Below are 15,857 nucleotides of genomic sequence, written 5' to 3'. Positions count from 1 at the left end.
GGAGCGGAGCGGCGCCGCCACCGCTACCGCCGCCCGCTCAAACTTAGGCTCACGCTTCCCGGCCCGGCGCGGAGCCCGGGGCGCCCGGAGCCCCGCCATGTCGAGATCCAATCGGCAGAAGGAGTACAAATGCGGGGACCTGGTGTTCGCCAAGATGAAGGGCTACCCGCACTGGCCAGCCCGGGTGAGCAGCGCGGCCCGCACCCCGGCCCCACAGGCTGGGGTTGCGTAACGCCCGGGGGCCAGGGCGGACTGGCGGGCGGACTGGCGAGCGGGCGGAGGGCACTGGGGTCCCGGCTCCCCGCCGCCCTAAGCCCACCAGCCGGTTACATAACGGTGGCGGTGGCGGGGGGCGCACCTGGCGGGCGCGTGCGCTGCGCGGACTCCAGGCGCGGATCCCCCCCGGCCGGCTCCGCGCTCGGTGCCGCCCCCAACCCCCACTCTCGTTGCGGCTCGGGGCGCGCGGTACTGGTTCGGGCCGGCCGCGTAACTCCTCCCACCGCGCCACGGGTCCCCCCTTGAGGTCCCCAGTTTCTCCAGTGATCGTCATCCCATACTTTAGACTCTCCTTTTCCTGGGCAAATGGTTACGAAGGATCCCAGCCCACATAGGGCTGGGTGGAGGCGGGGCGCTTCTAGAAAACTTTGGTTTGGGGCGTCTGTTCGAGGTCTGAAGTTGGGAGGGTCGAGGAGGAGGTTGGAGTGGTGGAAGAGGGGATCTACCAGTTCTGGAAACTATGTGCCAGTACCTGTCTCCCTCAGTTTCACAAAAATGTCCTCCTTATGCTGCCGCTCAAAAGTGGCACCGAGGACCTCAGGGCTTCACGTGGGGGTGGGAACCTGCTCTAGACCACTTTAGTGGGGGTGGCGGAGCCCGAGTTGAGGGCCCTCCCCCAGTATCTCTCGCCAGAACGTTCTCGGCTCACCATGTGGTGAGCTGAGCCCGCCAACAGAAGGTCCTTTAGCACCTGGCCAGGTGGGAGGGAGGGGCCCAGGCACTGAGCTGGTTGTTCATCAGCTTTCCCCAAAGACTAGATAGGTTAGGAAAGGGGTGGTGGTGTGGTTGGTGGAGTAGACTAAAGGTCTCAGGGAGCAGTGCCTCTGGCCACTTGCTCTAAAGTTGGTGTAGAGGGGGCCTTTGGTGTTGGGAGAGGCATGACTCAGCCCCCTGGAGTGTAGGACTCCTGTAGATGGAAAGCTAAGGGTAGAAAGGGGTGGAGGGAGGGGCAGGCGCAAAGGGCTGCCTCGTGGTTTTGGGTTGCAGGGTAAGGCTGCTGCTGTTCATCTGGCCTAACACTGCCTTGTGCCTAGGAAAGCCTAGGAAATTGCCCTGGCCCACCTTGGTCCTAGGCAGGCCTGCTTGGCCACTGTAAGAAAAATCCCAGAGACTCTTCTCAACTCTTTCCCTATTGGGGAGCGGTGTGTTCCTGAACTCATGTGTTCCTGAACTCATATGCCTTGAGTTCCTCTGTCGCTGGAATTTTCATATGGATCAAGTAAGAAGTGTAGGGAGCAGGGCTCCTGAGGGCCTGAGGAAGCAGCATTGCGTATGTGCATGTATGTGCGGCATATGAACGCTCCTGTACTTTACCCTGTACCTTTTGGTGCAACTGGCGTCTTGGCCGCGATGCTAAGGCCCTGGTGGGCAGGGCAAGAGCTGAGCTCGGACCTCTACCGCTTCTCCCTCCAGAGGTGAGACAAAGTCCAGAGGCTGGGCTGAACCATGGGGAGGAGGTGTTGGCAGGAATGAGGGTTGCAGAGAACCTGTTCTGGGTCGGGAAGAAAGGAAAAGGGTAGAGACACCAGAGTGATCACTGTCAGGAAGACGCTGGGGTTTTTGATGACTTGTTAATTGAAGGCAGTGCCTGACTCCTGGGGTGCCCTGTGTTTCTTCTCTTCACCTTGAGGCTTTCTGGACAGGAGGGGAGGCAGAGTCTCTTCAGTTGAGGCCTGGAGCTTTTAGATAAAGTTAGAGTTGGGGTGGGGAGGTCAGGCTTGAATTTCAACAAGATAAAGCCCTACACTTTTCCTTACTGTCTCTTGACTAAGGTAGTTGGCAAGAGGGGTGCACTCAAGGCTGTTACTTCCCAGACACCTCCTCCTGGGACCCGCAGGGAACAAAGCTGAGTCTCTTCACCATTCCTTAGGCTGCTCTCAGTCCTGAGTGCCACAGCCTGAGAGGCCCAGCCCCATGTGACATGGGTGAGGAGTAGGGGCACCCCTCTGGGTAGGCTGAATCCTCAGCCACAATGCAGGCCACCTTGTGGACCTTGCCTCCCTTGGTCCCTGCTGCGGGGGAGCATAGGTGATTCTGGAAGGACGCAGTGCTTGAGAGCACAGCCTGAAGGGCCACGTGGTCAGAGGACCTGGCTGGAAAGATGGTGTGACTCCATCTTAACCTTCTTTTCCTCTTCCTCCTTCTGCCCAACTTCCTGGGGCATCTCCAAGCACTTAACAGTTAAACTTAAAGACTCAGGGACCACCACCACCCCCACTTCCTTCCTCCTCTCACTCTTTCCTGTTTCACAATCCCAGAAAAGGTCCTGAGCAGCCCAAGGCCTTTCCTCACTGTCTTTCCTCCGTTGTCCTTCCTGCTTCTCTTCTCTACCCCTTAGGATTGCCACAGTTCCCGGCCCCCAACTGTCTAACCGCCTGCTGCCCTGGATTTTCCGGTTCCTGGGTCAGGTCGGCCCAGCCCTGGGTGTGGTGGTCAGAACCCGATGGCAGCCAGCATGTGCTCAGCATTCCCTCTACCTTCCCAAGTGCTGGGGAAGTGACCCTGGTCTGCTTGTGGCCTGAGGCCAGGGGAGCAGAGTTCAGTCCCTCTCACCTCACATATGCACACTTCAGGTCCCTCTGCAGATCTCGGAGGACTTGCAGGATGGGGTGTCATTCATATGCAGAGGAGGGTGTTCAGGCAGCTGGGCCTGGGCCTAAGAAGAAACCTGCCTGGATCCCTACAAGGGCCAAGAGGTCGGAGAGCCACCTCTCCTGTTAGCTGGTAGAGGGGCTACAGTGGGCTCTCCTGCATCTGGGTCCCACTGTGACCCACATAACATTAACTCACTGGTTCTGAATCACAGCCTGGATGTGAAGGCACCAACTGGAAGTTAGATGTCTACTAGGGTTTAGGGCTCCCCTGACACCTTATATTCTCCCTGTCTAGGAAGAACCACCCTTTGCTTCCAAAGTATGAGAAAAGACATTTCCTTTAAGCTTCAGGAGTGGAGGTGCTCCTACAGAGGGGATCACTTTCCCCCACACCTCTTTCTAATGTTGGGGATTGACCCAAGGGCCTTACAAACCTTGTGAGCTGTACCCACAGCCCTCTTCCTCTTTTTGAGTGGTTGGAATCCCATTAAAAGAAAAGAGGGGGTGCTGGGGATTTAGCTCAGCGGCAAAAGCGCCTGCCTGGCAAGCGCAAGGTCGTGAGTTCGGTTCCCGGTACCGGAGAAAAAAAACCAAAAAACCAAAAAAAAAAGAAAAGAAAAGAGGGCTGGGAATGGTGGTACATGCCTGTAATCCCGGCACTCAAGAGACTGAGATAGGAGGATTGTTGCGAGTTGGAGACCAGCCTGGGCTACAAAGTGAGCTCAAGGCCAGCCTGAACTGCATAGCGAGACCCTGTCTCAAAAAGACAAAAAAATAAAAAAATTTTTAAAAAAGAAAAAAGAGGGCCAGGCTAGGTTGCACATGCTTATAAACCCACCACTGGAGGAGATCCTTCTGATTGCAAGTTGGAGCCAAGTCTGGCAATTTAGTGAGATCCTGTCTCAAAATAAATTTAAAAGCCTGGGTGTGGTGACAAATGCCTGTAATTCCAGCACCCGAGGCTGAGGCAGGAGGATCACCTTGAGTTCAAGACCAACCTGGGCTACATAGTGAGTTCAAGGCCAGCAAGACCCTAAAAAAAAAATTTTTTTAAGAAGAAATAATAAGGGCTGGGGATTTAGCTAAGTGGGAATGACCTGGGTTTAACCCACAGTACTAAAGGTTGGAGCACTCTTTCACCCTTCCCCCAGGTCTGGGTGGGAAAGTAGAAGGACCCTTTTTTCAAAGATCCCTATCTGTCCTTGCCCTATCCTCTGCCCCTTATCTCTTAGCCCATCCTTTCTGTAGCCTGAAGTCAGCAAGGCGGGTGTATCTGGTGTGTCTCATTCTATTTTTAATCCCATCGTTCTTTTATTTCTCCCTGCCCCTGGGGCTGGGCAGCTGCTGGCCTCCTAGGTCCTGTGCCCCACCATTCAGGCTCAGTTGCCTGTCTCTTAACGCATTCTGTGGAAAGGTGGGCAGTCAGGTGCTTTGCAGTCAGCCTTCCTGCAGAAAACCTGTCTCATTTCTGACCCTTCCCCCACCCCATTCCCTTCCTGAGCCTCAGTTTCTCTTTCATCTCACATTTACTCTGAACATGTTAATGCCCTGGCCCAGGTGTGGGCACGGAGAATGCCAAGATCAAAGTTCCTCACTGCACTCTCAGCCATAGGCCCTTTTGCCCCCACCCCTGCTGGGCTCTGCTAGGGCAGATCCAGGAGGCCTAGGAAGGACCTAAGCTATTATTGTCCCATCCCTGTCTCCTGGGATCTCTAAGCCCTGGAGGCCCTCATTTTGTTTTTGCTTACCCCTCTGAGAGGAGGGCTGGGAGCTAGCTGTGACAGGCACCAGGTGCCCTGTCCAGCCTCTACCCCCCTCCCCCAAGGGCTGGCTTTGTGAGAGCACATCCCCCCCCAACCAGTGCGCCAGCCCTAGCTGTTTCCAGCACTTCTGGGGACCCAGGTGCTAGACTCCAAGCTTGGGGGTTGGGGTGTTAGTGTCCCTTCCTCCCCAATCCAGATAGAGGGCCTTGGGGGAGGGGCGGTCACATTCCTAGTTGCTGAGTGGCCCTGGAGGCGGGGTTGGGTTGTCATGACAACCAGGATCTTGTTTGTGGGGGGAGCTGCATGCCTTTCCACCCCCTGCTCTCACACCCCAGCAGACTCCTGGTAGTGGGGAGGGCCCAGTTTGTGCTGGGTCTTCCTGGGGGGAGGGGCTGGACCTCTGTCCCCAGAGGCCACGGGGGCAACGGGGAGGTGCCCAAAGCCTGGAGACTCCCAAGTCTGGGAAGAGATCCCCCTGGAATTCATGCCTGGGCCTCACCCCGTTCCTGGGTGTGTCTGGGCTCATTCTCATCCACTCAGCCTCTCTGTCTCCCCAGACCTCCAGTCGGGTCCTCTGTCCCTGTCTCTTTCCTTGTAATCACTGCCCTGGCCTGTCTGTCTCTGTCTCTGTCTGGAGCCCCAGTCAACATGGCCACCTGGCCTCATCGGCTGGAAGCCAAGCTGCTGGGGCTGCTGCAAGTGTTGCTGGGAGTTGTAGTCCCACCCCCAGCGCAGCCTGACCTTGGCTTCCAGGCCTTGATCTGGGAGGGGCTGACTAGGCCACTGGCCCTCCCTTTCCCTGACCTCAGACCTCTGCATCTCCCACTATTTGCACCACAGCCCTGGTCTTGGGCCAGGACTCCTGGCAAGGGATGAAGTCAGGAGTTCTACTCGAGACCTGGCCCCTGCTAACTTGCCCTTTTGTTTTGGTCAGATCACTTCTTTTCTGGTCTCAGTTTCCTCATCTGTAAAACAAGAGAGTTTGACTACTTTGGTGTTTTTCAAAGTGTTCTCAGAAGCTTTGGGGGCTGCTATTAGAGCTGATGTTGAATAGGCAGCCCTTTAGCCTCATCCCTGCACTTTAGTCAGATTAGTCTGCTCTGTTTCACAAGTTCATTCTGCAAATACTTATTGTGTACCTATTGTGTGCTGTAGACAAAGGCAGGCTTGGTCTCTGACCTTGAGGGGGGGTAAGAGCCCGGTAGTCCACGCAAACATCCACCAAGTATTAAAAATCAGTGTCAAATTGGAACTGAGGGAAAGGTGACCGGAGAGAGGTTTCCCTGGGGGTCTGGCCAGGCCAGGAAGCGGGGACTCATTCTGGAGGAAGTGATGGTAGAGTGGAGGCTGTGAGGCTGATCAGGAGTTATAGCAGCTGAGGGGCTGGGGTTATAGCTCAGTGGTGTAAGTGCCTGCCTGGCAATTGCAAGGTTGTGAGTTCGATCCCCAGTACCGCAAAAAAAAAAAGGGAGTTACAGGTGCTGAGAAATGCAAAGGGGCAGGGAGGCTAGAATGGAGAGTGGCATCATGGGACAGCTTAGTGATCACACATGCTTGTAGGATAAGCTCCATGCTGTTGGGGTCTAAATGTAGAGGCCACCTCTATTCTACAAATGAGGAAGCAAAGTAAGCTGTCTGGTTAACAATTGAGGGTGGCAGAGGAAACTCAGACCCTGCTGTTGTGGGGAAGAGATAGACCAGGTGCTCATGAGGGGTTGAAAGGGCATGAAATGTATGGATCAGCATTTGGAAATTGTAGTAGGGCAGAAGAGAAAAAAGAGAAGAAGTTGGAGCTGTGGTTTTATTCTGGTCAGTGCTGAGTCAGGAGGATTGCAAGTTTGGGGCCAGCCTGGGCTATACCGTAGCAAGCCCTTGTCTCAGAAAACAAACAAAAAATGTGGCTGGTGCCTGGACATCCTGAGAAAGGTGCTTGTCTGGCTTTGAAAGCAAGGGAGAAGACTTCAGGTTTCATGTCTGACTTATTTATTTATTGTCTTTTTGAGACAGGGTCTCGCTATGCAGTTTAGGCTGGCCTTGAGTTCACTTTGTAGCTCAGGCTGGTCTCGAACTCACAACGATCCTCCTGCCTCAGCCTCCTGAGTGCTGGGATTACAGGCGTGCGCCACCACGCCCGACTCATGTCTGACTTAATTTGAACAAAGTTCAATGTTAAAAAGGGTTCACCACCCAGTCTGGTGGTCTCTGGGCACCTGCTGTCTGCTTTCGAGGTCTGTGCTTTTGCCTCTGACTGAAGCCCTGAGAACTCTGGTTCATGCCCACTTCCCTCATCTCACCCCAGATTGATGAGATGCCTGAGGCTGCCGTGAAATCCACAGCCAACAAATATCAAGTCTTTTTCTTCGGGACCCACGAGACGTGAGTGAGGGGCAGTGAGGTGCTGACTGGGAGGGCCCCGGGAGGACCTCTGTGGGGTGAGGTGGTGACAGTGGCCCCTCTGTATTGGGCTGTGCAGCCCAGGGGCAGCAAGGGGCTCGAGAGCACAGTCTCCCATCTCTCACCAGGGCATTCCTGGGCCCCAAAGACCTCTTCCCTTACGAGGAGTCCAAGGAGAAGTTTGGCAAGCCTAACAAGAGGAAAGGGTTCAGCGAGGGGCTGTGGGAGATCGAGAACAACCCTACTGTCAAGGCTTCCGGCTACCAGGTGAGCTGCCGTGTGCCCCAGAGGCCCCTGGACAGCAAGTATGGCCATGGGCTCCGGGAGCCCTGGCCTCCAGGTGATGCTTAGCCCTTGGAGCATCAGGGCTTTTGGGGTGTGGGGAGGGGCTTCCTGTAAGAGGGGATGGGGTTTCCCCTGTTTATAGCTGTGGTTAGGGCCACATTAGATGGCAGTGGTAAGTAGAGACAGGCCTTTTGGGCCCAATGTGAGTGCAGGACATGGCCTTCCTCCTCCCATGAAGGCTTCCAGGAGGAGGTGCTCATGAGCCGGGCAGGATGAGGCGGGAGGGTGGGGGGCGGGGTTGGCGGGGAAAGGGTCCCAGCTCCCTCTGGGAGAAGTTGACCCGAGGTTTTGCCTCCTGCTCCAGCCCTCCCCCCTCCTGCACAGAGCCCTGCCTGCCCGGCCAGTGGGTTTACCCGGGGGCTAATCCGACAGAGGTGGGTCTCAAATCACTTGTGAGACTGGGCACCGGGGTGGGGGTGGGGGTGAGGTGGGAAAAAGAAGGAGTGAGTGAGGGGGGATTGGGGGAGGGGCCCGGCATGGCAGCTGCTGGTGCCACTCAGCCTCTGCCATCTCTGCCACAGTCCTCTCAGAAAAAGAGCTGCTCAGAGGAGCCGGAGCCAGAGCCTGAAGCCAGAGAGGGTGACAGTGACAAGAAAGGAAACGCGGAGGGCAGCAGTGATGAGGAGGGGAAGCTGGTCATCGATGAGCCAGCCAAGGAGAAGAACGAGAAGGGGGCACTGAAGAGGAGGGCAGGAGACCTGCTGGAGGTAAGGACTCCCCAAGCATTGATAGGGTCCCCTGCAGCAGCAGGGCTCTGCCTCAGGGAGCCCTCGAGCTGAGAGGTGTCTCCAGTCTTTGAGAGCTGAAGAGACGTATAGAAGAAAGCATTGCAGTTAAGAGGGGGCTGTGGATTGGGTGTGGTGGCGCATACCTGTAATCCCAGCACTTAGAAGGCTGAGGCAGGAGGATCACTGAGTTCAAGGGCAGCTTGACCTAGGTAATGAGACCCTGTCTCAGAAAAAAAAAAATGAGGGGGCTGCAGAAGAACTGACTGGCTGTAATAAGCCCAGGAAAGAGGAGCTTGGGGTGGGGGTACAAATAGGCGCCTGGTGCCTACCTTCTGTAGTCTCAGCCCATCTTATCTCTGCCACTCCTGCCTAGGACTCCTCCCCTAAACGTCCAAAGGAGGCAGAAGATCCAGAAGGGGAGGAGAAGGAGGCAGCCACCTTGGAGAGTGAGAGGCCTGTCCCCACAGAGGGGGAGAAAAACAGCACCCCCTCTGAGCCCAGCTCCGGCCGGGGCCTTCCTCCTGAGGAAGAGGAGGAGGAGGAAGAGGCTCCCAAGGAGGATGCTGAGGCCCCGGGCATCAGAGATCGTGAGAGGTGAGTGCTCCTTCTTGGCAGCAGCCACCTTTGGAGAGAAGGCCTGTTGTGGTCACCTTCTCGGGAGGCGGGCGGGCTTTCCCGGAGGCCAGCCTTGGTCATTTGAGTAACCCTTCTCCTTTCAACCATCCTGCAGCCTGTAGCCACCAGTGTTTCAAGAGGAGCCCCGCCCCGTTCCTGCTGCTGTCTGGGTGCTACTGGGGAAACTGGCCATGGCCTGCAAACTGGGAACCCTTTTTTCCACACAACCCACTCTCCTCCACTCATTTCCCCCACTGCAAGCCCACCCCCTGGAGATTGATCTGGCGCTCACTTCCGGGTCCCCGACACCTGTGACCTGAGTCAGGGCCATGTACTCAGCTCCCTGGGATGAGACAAGGCTATTGTGTCCCATGCTGCTTGAAGCTGTTTCCTAGGGCTTCTGTGTGGTCCGGGGCTGGCTTTTCCCACCTGACCCCCCTCCTCCCCTCGTGTAGGGATTCTGGTGGTGTTGGGTAGGAGCAGAAGGAGTGGAGCATAAATAGGGTGGGCTTCAGGCTGGGGGTGTTGGGGGAGCAAGAAGGCATTGTCCTGACCTCCTGTTCCCCAGTCCCACACCTCTTTTCCCAGCTGCCCAGATTCAGGGAAAGTGGGACAGCCTGTGGGGGAGGGCTCCGTTTCATAAATCCTCGATGATTGACAATACCTGTTCTTTTGCTGATGCTCCAGGGGTTCTGGCAGTTGTAGTTTATCATCAAAAGAATTTGGGGCTTTCAAGTTGTTTGGGCCAAAGACTTGAGATCTGAAGGGTCAGCTCTACCCATATGGGTAGGAGTGTTGAGCCATCTGCCCCCTTTAGCTCTCTGGGGCAGAGATGGGATACCCTGGGGGAACTCCTGCCTGCCCTGTCCCCTTTTCCCACAGTACTCGAGGCCAGCCTAGTTACATATACCACCCAGACATAAAGGAAAAGATACATTTTTTAGGAAATGTTTTTAATAAAAGAAAATTACAAAAAAAATTTTAAAGCCCCCTACCCTTTGTGTGCTCCCTATTCTGCTCCTTCTCCATGTTGCCCCCATTTCTGAGGTGCACTGGGAGGCTCCCCTTCTGTGTGGGGCTTGATGACTTTTTGTAGCTGGGGCTTCGGTGTTTCTTCTGGTGTCACTTCCTATCCACATACCCCTCCCTGGTCCCGTGGTGTTTTCACCAGATCTGGTTTGTAACTCACTGAGAGGACAGAGAGTGAGTGCCCTCTCCCAGCCTCTTCCTAGTGGTTTCTCACCGCTCCATCTCTGTCTCTTATCCTTGCCCCTCTCCCTTGGGCTCTGATGAAAAATTGCTGACTGTAGCTTTGGAAGTTTAGCTCTGAGAACCATAGATGAATTCAGTTCTAGGAAAATAAAACCTGTTGATTACTATATTGGATTCTGACTGATTCTTTGGGGACATTGGTTAACTGAAGAAGGGAAGTGGAAGAAGGGAATACAAATGATTTCCTAATCACCTCAGATTGAGGCTGAAGTGTCAGTCTGCCCCATTCCCAGGTCGTTAGAAATCTAAAACTGTAAATGAGAGCAGTCTTAGAATAAACCATACCATCCATTCTGCCTCGTCTGCACACTGTTTAACACACCTTCTTCCCCCATGAGGTCTGTGAGGGGTTTTTAAAAAAAGGTTGGGTGTGGTGGTACACACCTGAAATTCTACCATTCTAAAAGGCTGAGGCAGGAAGATCACAAAAGTTTGAGCCTAGCTTTGGCAATTTAGCAATTCTGGGTTAAAAAAGAAAAAATGGGGGAGGGGCAGTGTCAGAATGTAGCAGAGTGCAAAGGCCCAGAGTTTAATCCTCAGTACTACCCGCCCCCCAAAAAATTGGAGAAGAAATGGGGTGTGGGGGGGCTGGGGATTTAGCTCAGCGGCACAGCGCTTGCCTCACAAGCGTGAGGTCATGAGTTCGATTCCTGGTACCAGAAAAAAACAACAAACAAAAAAAAAAAAAAAAGAAGAAATGGGGTGTGGGAAGAAGGTACCAGTATCTGCCACAACCATAGGCTAGCTAGTCATGAAGTGGTTATTTGGGATGGCTATAGAAACCCCTTTGACTCCCAGGGGCTCCCAAGGCAGGCCAAAGATCAGAGAGGATAACCCTTTCTCTGCTAATGCTGCTGCTACCAGACCCTAGTCCGACTGCTGGCTGCTCGGAAGGCCACTTAAGTGATGAGGTATTGAGGCACAAGAGCTATACCTGTCACCCTTCCTGGTGGTGGTGCTGGAGGTGGGGGGATATGTTGATAGGGTGGGGTCCTCTCAGTATTCTCCAGGTTACTTGAAACACGAGTTGATCATCTCAAACTTCTTCCAATTCTGACATTTTGTGATTGGACTATTGGCCCTGGAAGGGCCTACCTCTCATCCCTTCCTCTAGAAAGCCGATGGTGGTTTTTAAATCTGCCCTGGCCCCATCCAGCAGAAAAGGGGAAGGCAGAAACGTCTGCAATCTCACCCAGAAAGGTGGCTCTTTCCAGGGAACAGTCTCACAACCACCTAGAAAATGGAGCCATCCCCTCTTACGAACAACAATTCCCATGGGCCTCCGCGCAGAGCATGCGCAGAATGTGCCAGGCGCGTCAGCCTATCCCGCTTCGCCTTCGGTTCCCGACATAGCTCACTGCGTTCTTACGCTCTCTTGCTCGCCTATTTCCCACCAAACTTCCTGTTTCCACCAACTCCCAGCATGCTGAGGAGCCAGCCTGGGGACTGAATTTCCGCCTTGCAATTGGACTACATTTCCCAGAAGCTCAGTGGGCGGGTTGAGGACCCATGTGCAAGGTGATAGGCGGAGGCCCTACCGAACTGCAGAGGGGGACTTAAGGGCCGCTCCATTTACAGATACTACAGCTCCGGGATTCGTTGGCAAGCCGAGGCAGGAAGGGCCTCGTTTTTCTCTGTCTGTGGGTCAGTTGTCTCCGTTGGGTTTCTGGGCACCAGAAAGTTGGAGCGGGTGGGTGAAGAAAGCTGGGTGATGTCTGGGAGCCGGGTGCGCACCCTGGAGGAGGCTGGCGGGCGAAGCTTTTGGAGCCGTGACCTGAGGGAAAGACGTTCCACGCCAATAGCAGTCCAGGGCGCATCTAGACCATGCAGTGAAAGTCCCACTGCAGAAGGGACGCCGGCCTCTCTAGATTGTGGAGAAAGCAGAAGGGAAAGGTGTAAGGCGGCGTGAAGCTGCCCTGGGCTGGGCTGGCTCCTGGGTTCGCCTTCCTGAGCCACAGACCTAGAATGACTTGGGGTTAAGGGTCTCCTTGCAGCATACACGCAAGTGGCTTGGGTTTAAAGATTGGCCCCACTCCTACCAAGCACTGACGCAGGGCAAGTCGTATCAGCTTTCAGGGCCTTGGTTTTTTGTTTTTTTTTTGTTTGTTTGTTTTTGTTTTTTTGGTCTTTTAAGGCAGGGTCTCACTATGCAGTTCAGGCTGGCCTCGAACTCCCAATGATCCTCCTGCCTGAGCCTCCTGAGTGCTGGGATTATAGGCGTGCGCCACCACGCCCTGCTCCAGGGCTTTGGTTTTCTTGTGTATAAAAAGGACCTCATGGTACTTGGACCTGACCATCTGCCTTCCTGGGCAAAGTGAAGACCAAAACACAGTAGTGTTTTGCAGTCATTTGTTGAATGTGAGTGGGAGTACTTAGGGAAACAGTCCCTCTCCTGCAGAACAAGGGCTTTAGTTTCTTGTTTCCTTCCCCTAAATATGACTGTCAAAATATTTTTATCCCCAAAGGGTAATACTATTCATGTTATTGTATACCTTGCACTGTTAACACTTTTAAATTGATTTAAATGATACCAGCAGAGTTATGGGTGGTGAAAGTGAAGCTCAGAAGTTAATTGTAAGATAATGACAGCGTAGGGACTAGACCAGATTACAGCAGGGAGTCAGGTGGTCTGACTCCCCAGTCCTGGACTCTGTGCCATTATAGTGCACTTTGTTCATCTGTTGAAGGCAGGGTCATCCTTATTTATAAAACAAGGTTAGTGGTAACTTCATCCTTTGTCAATAGGATTAAATGAGATGATACAGAAAAGCTTTTTGTTTTGTTTTGGTTTTGAGACAGGATCTCACCACATAGTTTAGGTTGGTTTTGAACTCACTGTGTACTCCAAACTGGCCTTGAACTTGCATCGATCTTTCTGCCTCAGCCTTCAGAGTGCTGGGATTACAGTCTTGCACTGCTATACCTGGCCAGGCATTTAGATGGCACCTGGCAGGTAATAAGTTCTCAGTAAACTGAAACTAATTTTATCTTTGCCAGTTTTTACTACCCTCTTCATTCATTCCATTGTCCAAAATTGGGAACTGCTGGGCACGGTGGCCCAAGCCTGTAATCCAACACTCCAAAAGGCTGAGGCAGGAGGGTCACCAGAAGTTTGAACCTGTTTCCAAAAAAAGAAAAAAATTGGGAGGCTTACAGCATATACTTAATTGGGAAATTTAGGACAGAATAACCTTAAAGTCTAGTTCTAGGTCTTTTTCCCATAGAAAAGCAGCATAGGGAGGAGTGGTTGTTTCCTGTGTATGGGATTTGGACATTTTAACTCCAGTTTTTATAATCCTGGCTACCTGTGTTCATTTTGCTCTAGGACTGCCTGCCTTTGGGCCCCATGCTGGTGTTTATGTTCCATTGCCTATTTCCTTGCTATCCTGCTATATCCTCATTTAACAACTCTCAAGTGGGGGCTGGGGATTTAGCTCAGCGGCACAGTGCCTGCCTGGCAAGCGCAAGGTCGTGAGTTCGATTCCCAGTACCAGGAAAAATAAATAATTAAATAATTAAATTTTTAAAAATAACTCTCAAGTACCTACTGTGTGCCAAATTCTACTGGGATCTAATGAATTCAGGAGTGAGAAGAGAGATACCATGGCCCCTAAACTCAATGAATATTTTGGATTTTGAAGTCAGATATATGTAGATTTAAATGCTGATTTCCCACACATGATAGTGTTACAACCATGGGCATGAATTCCTCATGTATAACGTGAAAGTAGTATAATCTCGTGAGGTTCAAAGAGAAGAGGCCACTAAGACAGAGTAAGTGCTTTAACCACTTAAGAGTTTACCCTGAGTGTCACTCAGGCAGCATGTTTATGTACTTGACTATGCTAAGTGTCTCACTTGGGCAGGTATCATTTCAACCAGTCCATTCTTGCACTGAATAAATTCGATATAATTGTCAGTTTTATATTTCTTGTTATCTTATAAAAAATTTTAAAATATGCAATTTTTGGTCATTTTGTATTTAAGTAACTGGCCTGGTAAGTCGTTAAAAAGTTCTTGCCAGTATAGTGGCAAACATCTGGAACCCCAGCTGTCCAGGAGGTTAGGTAGGCAATCACAAGTTGAAGGCCAGCCTGAGCAGCTTGATGACATCATGTCTCAAACATAAAAAGAGCAAGGATATAGCTCAGTGCAAGGCCATGAACTTGATTCCCAGAAATAAGAAATACAAAAGCGCCTTCCCTTGCTCTTAGTCTCCTTGCTTCTCTCTCCCAGAGCTGACAAGGAAAGCTTCTGAGTATCACTGGTGAGATTTCTCACAGCCTCCAGCTATGCGTCTTTCTGCCCTGCTGGCCTTGGCCTCCAAGGTCACACTGCCTCCCCACCACCGCTATGGAATGAACCGCCCAGGCTCCCTGGGAGATAAGAGGATGAACCGCCCAGGGGTCCGGCGCCGTCCAGTAGTTGTGGAACCCATCTCTGATGAAGATTGGCACCTGTTCTGTGGGGACATGGTGAGAGCTTCAGACAAGAGGATGGAGTGATGGGGAGGCTCCCACAGGCAAGGATCCACTTCTCTGATCCTTGTGTCTTCTCACAGGTGGAGATCCTAGAAGGCAAGGATGCTGGGAAACAGGGCAAAGTGGTTCAAGTCATCCGGCAACGAAACTGGGTGGTCCTGGAGGGGCTGAACACAGTAAGTGGAGAGTGGAAGAGGACGCCCAAGAAGCTTGTCCAGTGTGCCGCTCTCTATTAAGAGCAGCATAAAGTGGCAGGAACCTGGCTCACAGGGTGATTATACTAGTGAGCCTATTCTTCAGCTTGGACTGAATGTGGCAAGCAGCAAAGGGCAAGCCCCCTTCGCACACCTTGCTTTCTGATAACTCCCTCTCTTGGACAGCATTTCCGCTACATTGGCAGGACCAAGGATTCTCCCGGAACCATGATTCCTAGTGAAGCCCCCTTACTCCACAACCAGGTCAAACTTCTGGATCCTATGGACAGGCAAGCACCTGGGGCTGTGGTTAGGGGGCTTCTCACTCCATGAAGGTTTGACCCGAGACGAGTGGACAGTCCCATTTTTTCAGTGGAATGGTGAGTTGGATGCTCTGGAAATTGAGGGGTCCATCTCCTGGACATGACTCCTTATGAGTACCTCCAGTACAAAAGTAGAGAAGTAAGGTGGTAGGTAACTTTAGTGCTTTTAACCACTACTCCACTTTTGGGATGGGATGTGATAGTGGGTCCTGCATCTAGGTCAGGCTCACTTTTTGCATCTACCAGGAAACCCACTGAGATTGAGTGGAGATTCACTGAGGGAGGAGAGCGAGTTCGAGTCTCTACAAGATCAGGAAGAATTATCCCCAAACCTGAATTTCCTAGACCTGATGGCATCATCCCTGAAACATGGATTGGTGAGGCTGGGTGAGGGGCAGCAAAAGGGAGGGGTGGCATGAGGAGAAGGAAAGAGTGTTAAAATAAGTTGGCAAATCCTCCCAGCCATCTCTCTTCTCCACCTCAACAGATGGCCCCAAAGACACATCTGTGGACGATGCCCTAGAAAGAACGTATGTGCCTCGTCTAAAGACACTGGAGGAAGAGGTGATGGAGGCAATGGGGATCCAGGAAACCAGGAGACACAAGAAAGTCTACTGGTATTGAGCCTGAAACAGCAGCTTCTCCCTTGTCGTAGCTGTGAAGGTAGAGGGACCTGTTCCTCAGATATTAATAAAGTGCTTCGAGTCCTCCTGTGTGTTTCTGTCTGCTAGTGACACCGCACCTAGTGTGCCACCCCCCCGGGGCCTGAGCTAGTTTCCTTGTGGTAGTACAACCTAAATGGAAGGTGGCCTTCCTGGGGATGGAATGGAAAGAAACCAAAAGGACAGCCATTCCCTCCATGGAGACCTCTG

The 15,857-nt window shown here is 52.7% G+C and overlaps 2 protein-coding genes and 1 long non-coding RNA gene across 4 annotated transcripts in view; 2 read left to right on the top strand and 1 right to left on the bottom strand.

Moving 5' to 3' along the window:
* The window catches only part of Hdgf (hepatoma-derived growth factor), an 11,238-nt gene extending 1,144 nt beyond the window's left edge, over positions 1-10,094 (top strand). Inside the window, exons 1-6 of one of the 2 annotated variants that reach the window (XM_005411700.1) lie at positions 7-184; positions 6,933-7,009; positions 7,156-7,294; positions 7,894-8,079; positions 8,474-8,694; positions 8,831-10,094. In XM_005411700.1, the coding sequence (XP_005411757.1) occupies positions 98-184; positions 6,933-7,009; positions 7,156-7,294; positions 7,894-8,079; positions 8,474-8,694; positions 8,831-8,837 (717 nt within the window). In that variant the 5' untranslated portion in view covers positions 7-97 and the 3' untranslated portion in view covers positions 8,838-10,094. Of the gene's footprint in view, positions 1-6; positions 185-6,932; positions 7,010-7,155; positions 7,295-7,893; positions 8,080-8,473; positions 8,695-8,830 lie in introns of those variants that run through there. The other variant, XM_005411701.2, reaches the window with a different exon arrangement.
* On the bottom strand, positions 338-3,396 carry LOC102008894. The gene is made up of 2 exons (XR_264881.1): positions 2,830-3,396; positions 338-1,955 (listed from the first exon to the last, which is right to left on the bottom strand). It is a non-coding gene; the product is annotated as an uncharacterized LOC102008894 (long non-coding RNA).
* Positions 10,095-11,405: 1,311 nt separating the features above from the next.
* Positions 11,406-15,696, top strand: Mrpl24 (mitochondrial ribosomal protein L24). Its single transcript, XM_005411699.2, has 6 exons — positions 11,406-11,631; positions 14,224-14,462; positions 14,549-14,644; positions 14,849-14,952; positions 15,232-15,362; positions 15,473-15,696. Exons 2-6 carry the CDS (start codon positions 14,280-14,282, stop codon positions 15,607-15,609), a joined length of 651 nt encoding a protein of 216 aa, XP_005411756.1. The 5' UTR covers positions 11,406-11,631; positions 14,224-14,279; the 3' UTR covers positions 15,610-15,696.
* The last annotated feature ends 161 nt before the right edge of the window (positions 15,697-15,857 follow it).

Source organism: Chinchilla lanigera, unplaced genomic scaffold (genome assembly GCF_000276665.1).
Source record: "Chinchilla lanigera isolate Chin_1 unplaced genomic scaffold, ChiLan1.0 scaffold00144, whole genome shotgun sequence".
NCBI lineage: Eukaryota > Metazoa > Chordata > Mammalia > Rodentia > Chinchillidae > Chinchilla > Chinchilla lanigera.
Note: the sequence above shows the minus strand (reverse complement) of the source record. Positions and strands in the feature narration are given on the sequence as shown.

What these genes read in the sequence shown, in the direction of transcription:
- Mrpl24 (XM_005411699.2), top strand. Translation starts at nt 14,280, where the DNA reads ATGCGTCTTTCTGCCCTGCTGGCCTTGGCCTCCAAGGTCACACTGCCT. An exon ending in ACCTGTTCTGTGGGGACATG is followed by an intron (nt 14,463 to 14,548) that starts GTGAGAGCTTCA and finishes GTCTTCTCACAG; the next exon opens with GTGGAGATCCTAGAAGGCAA. An exon ending in CTTCTGGATCCTATGGACAG is followed by an intron (nt 14,953 to 15,231) that starts GCAAGCACCTGG and finishes TGCATCTACCAG; the next exon opens with GAAACCCACTGAGATTGAGT.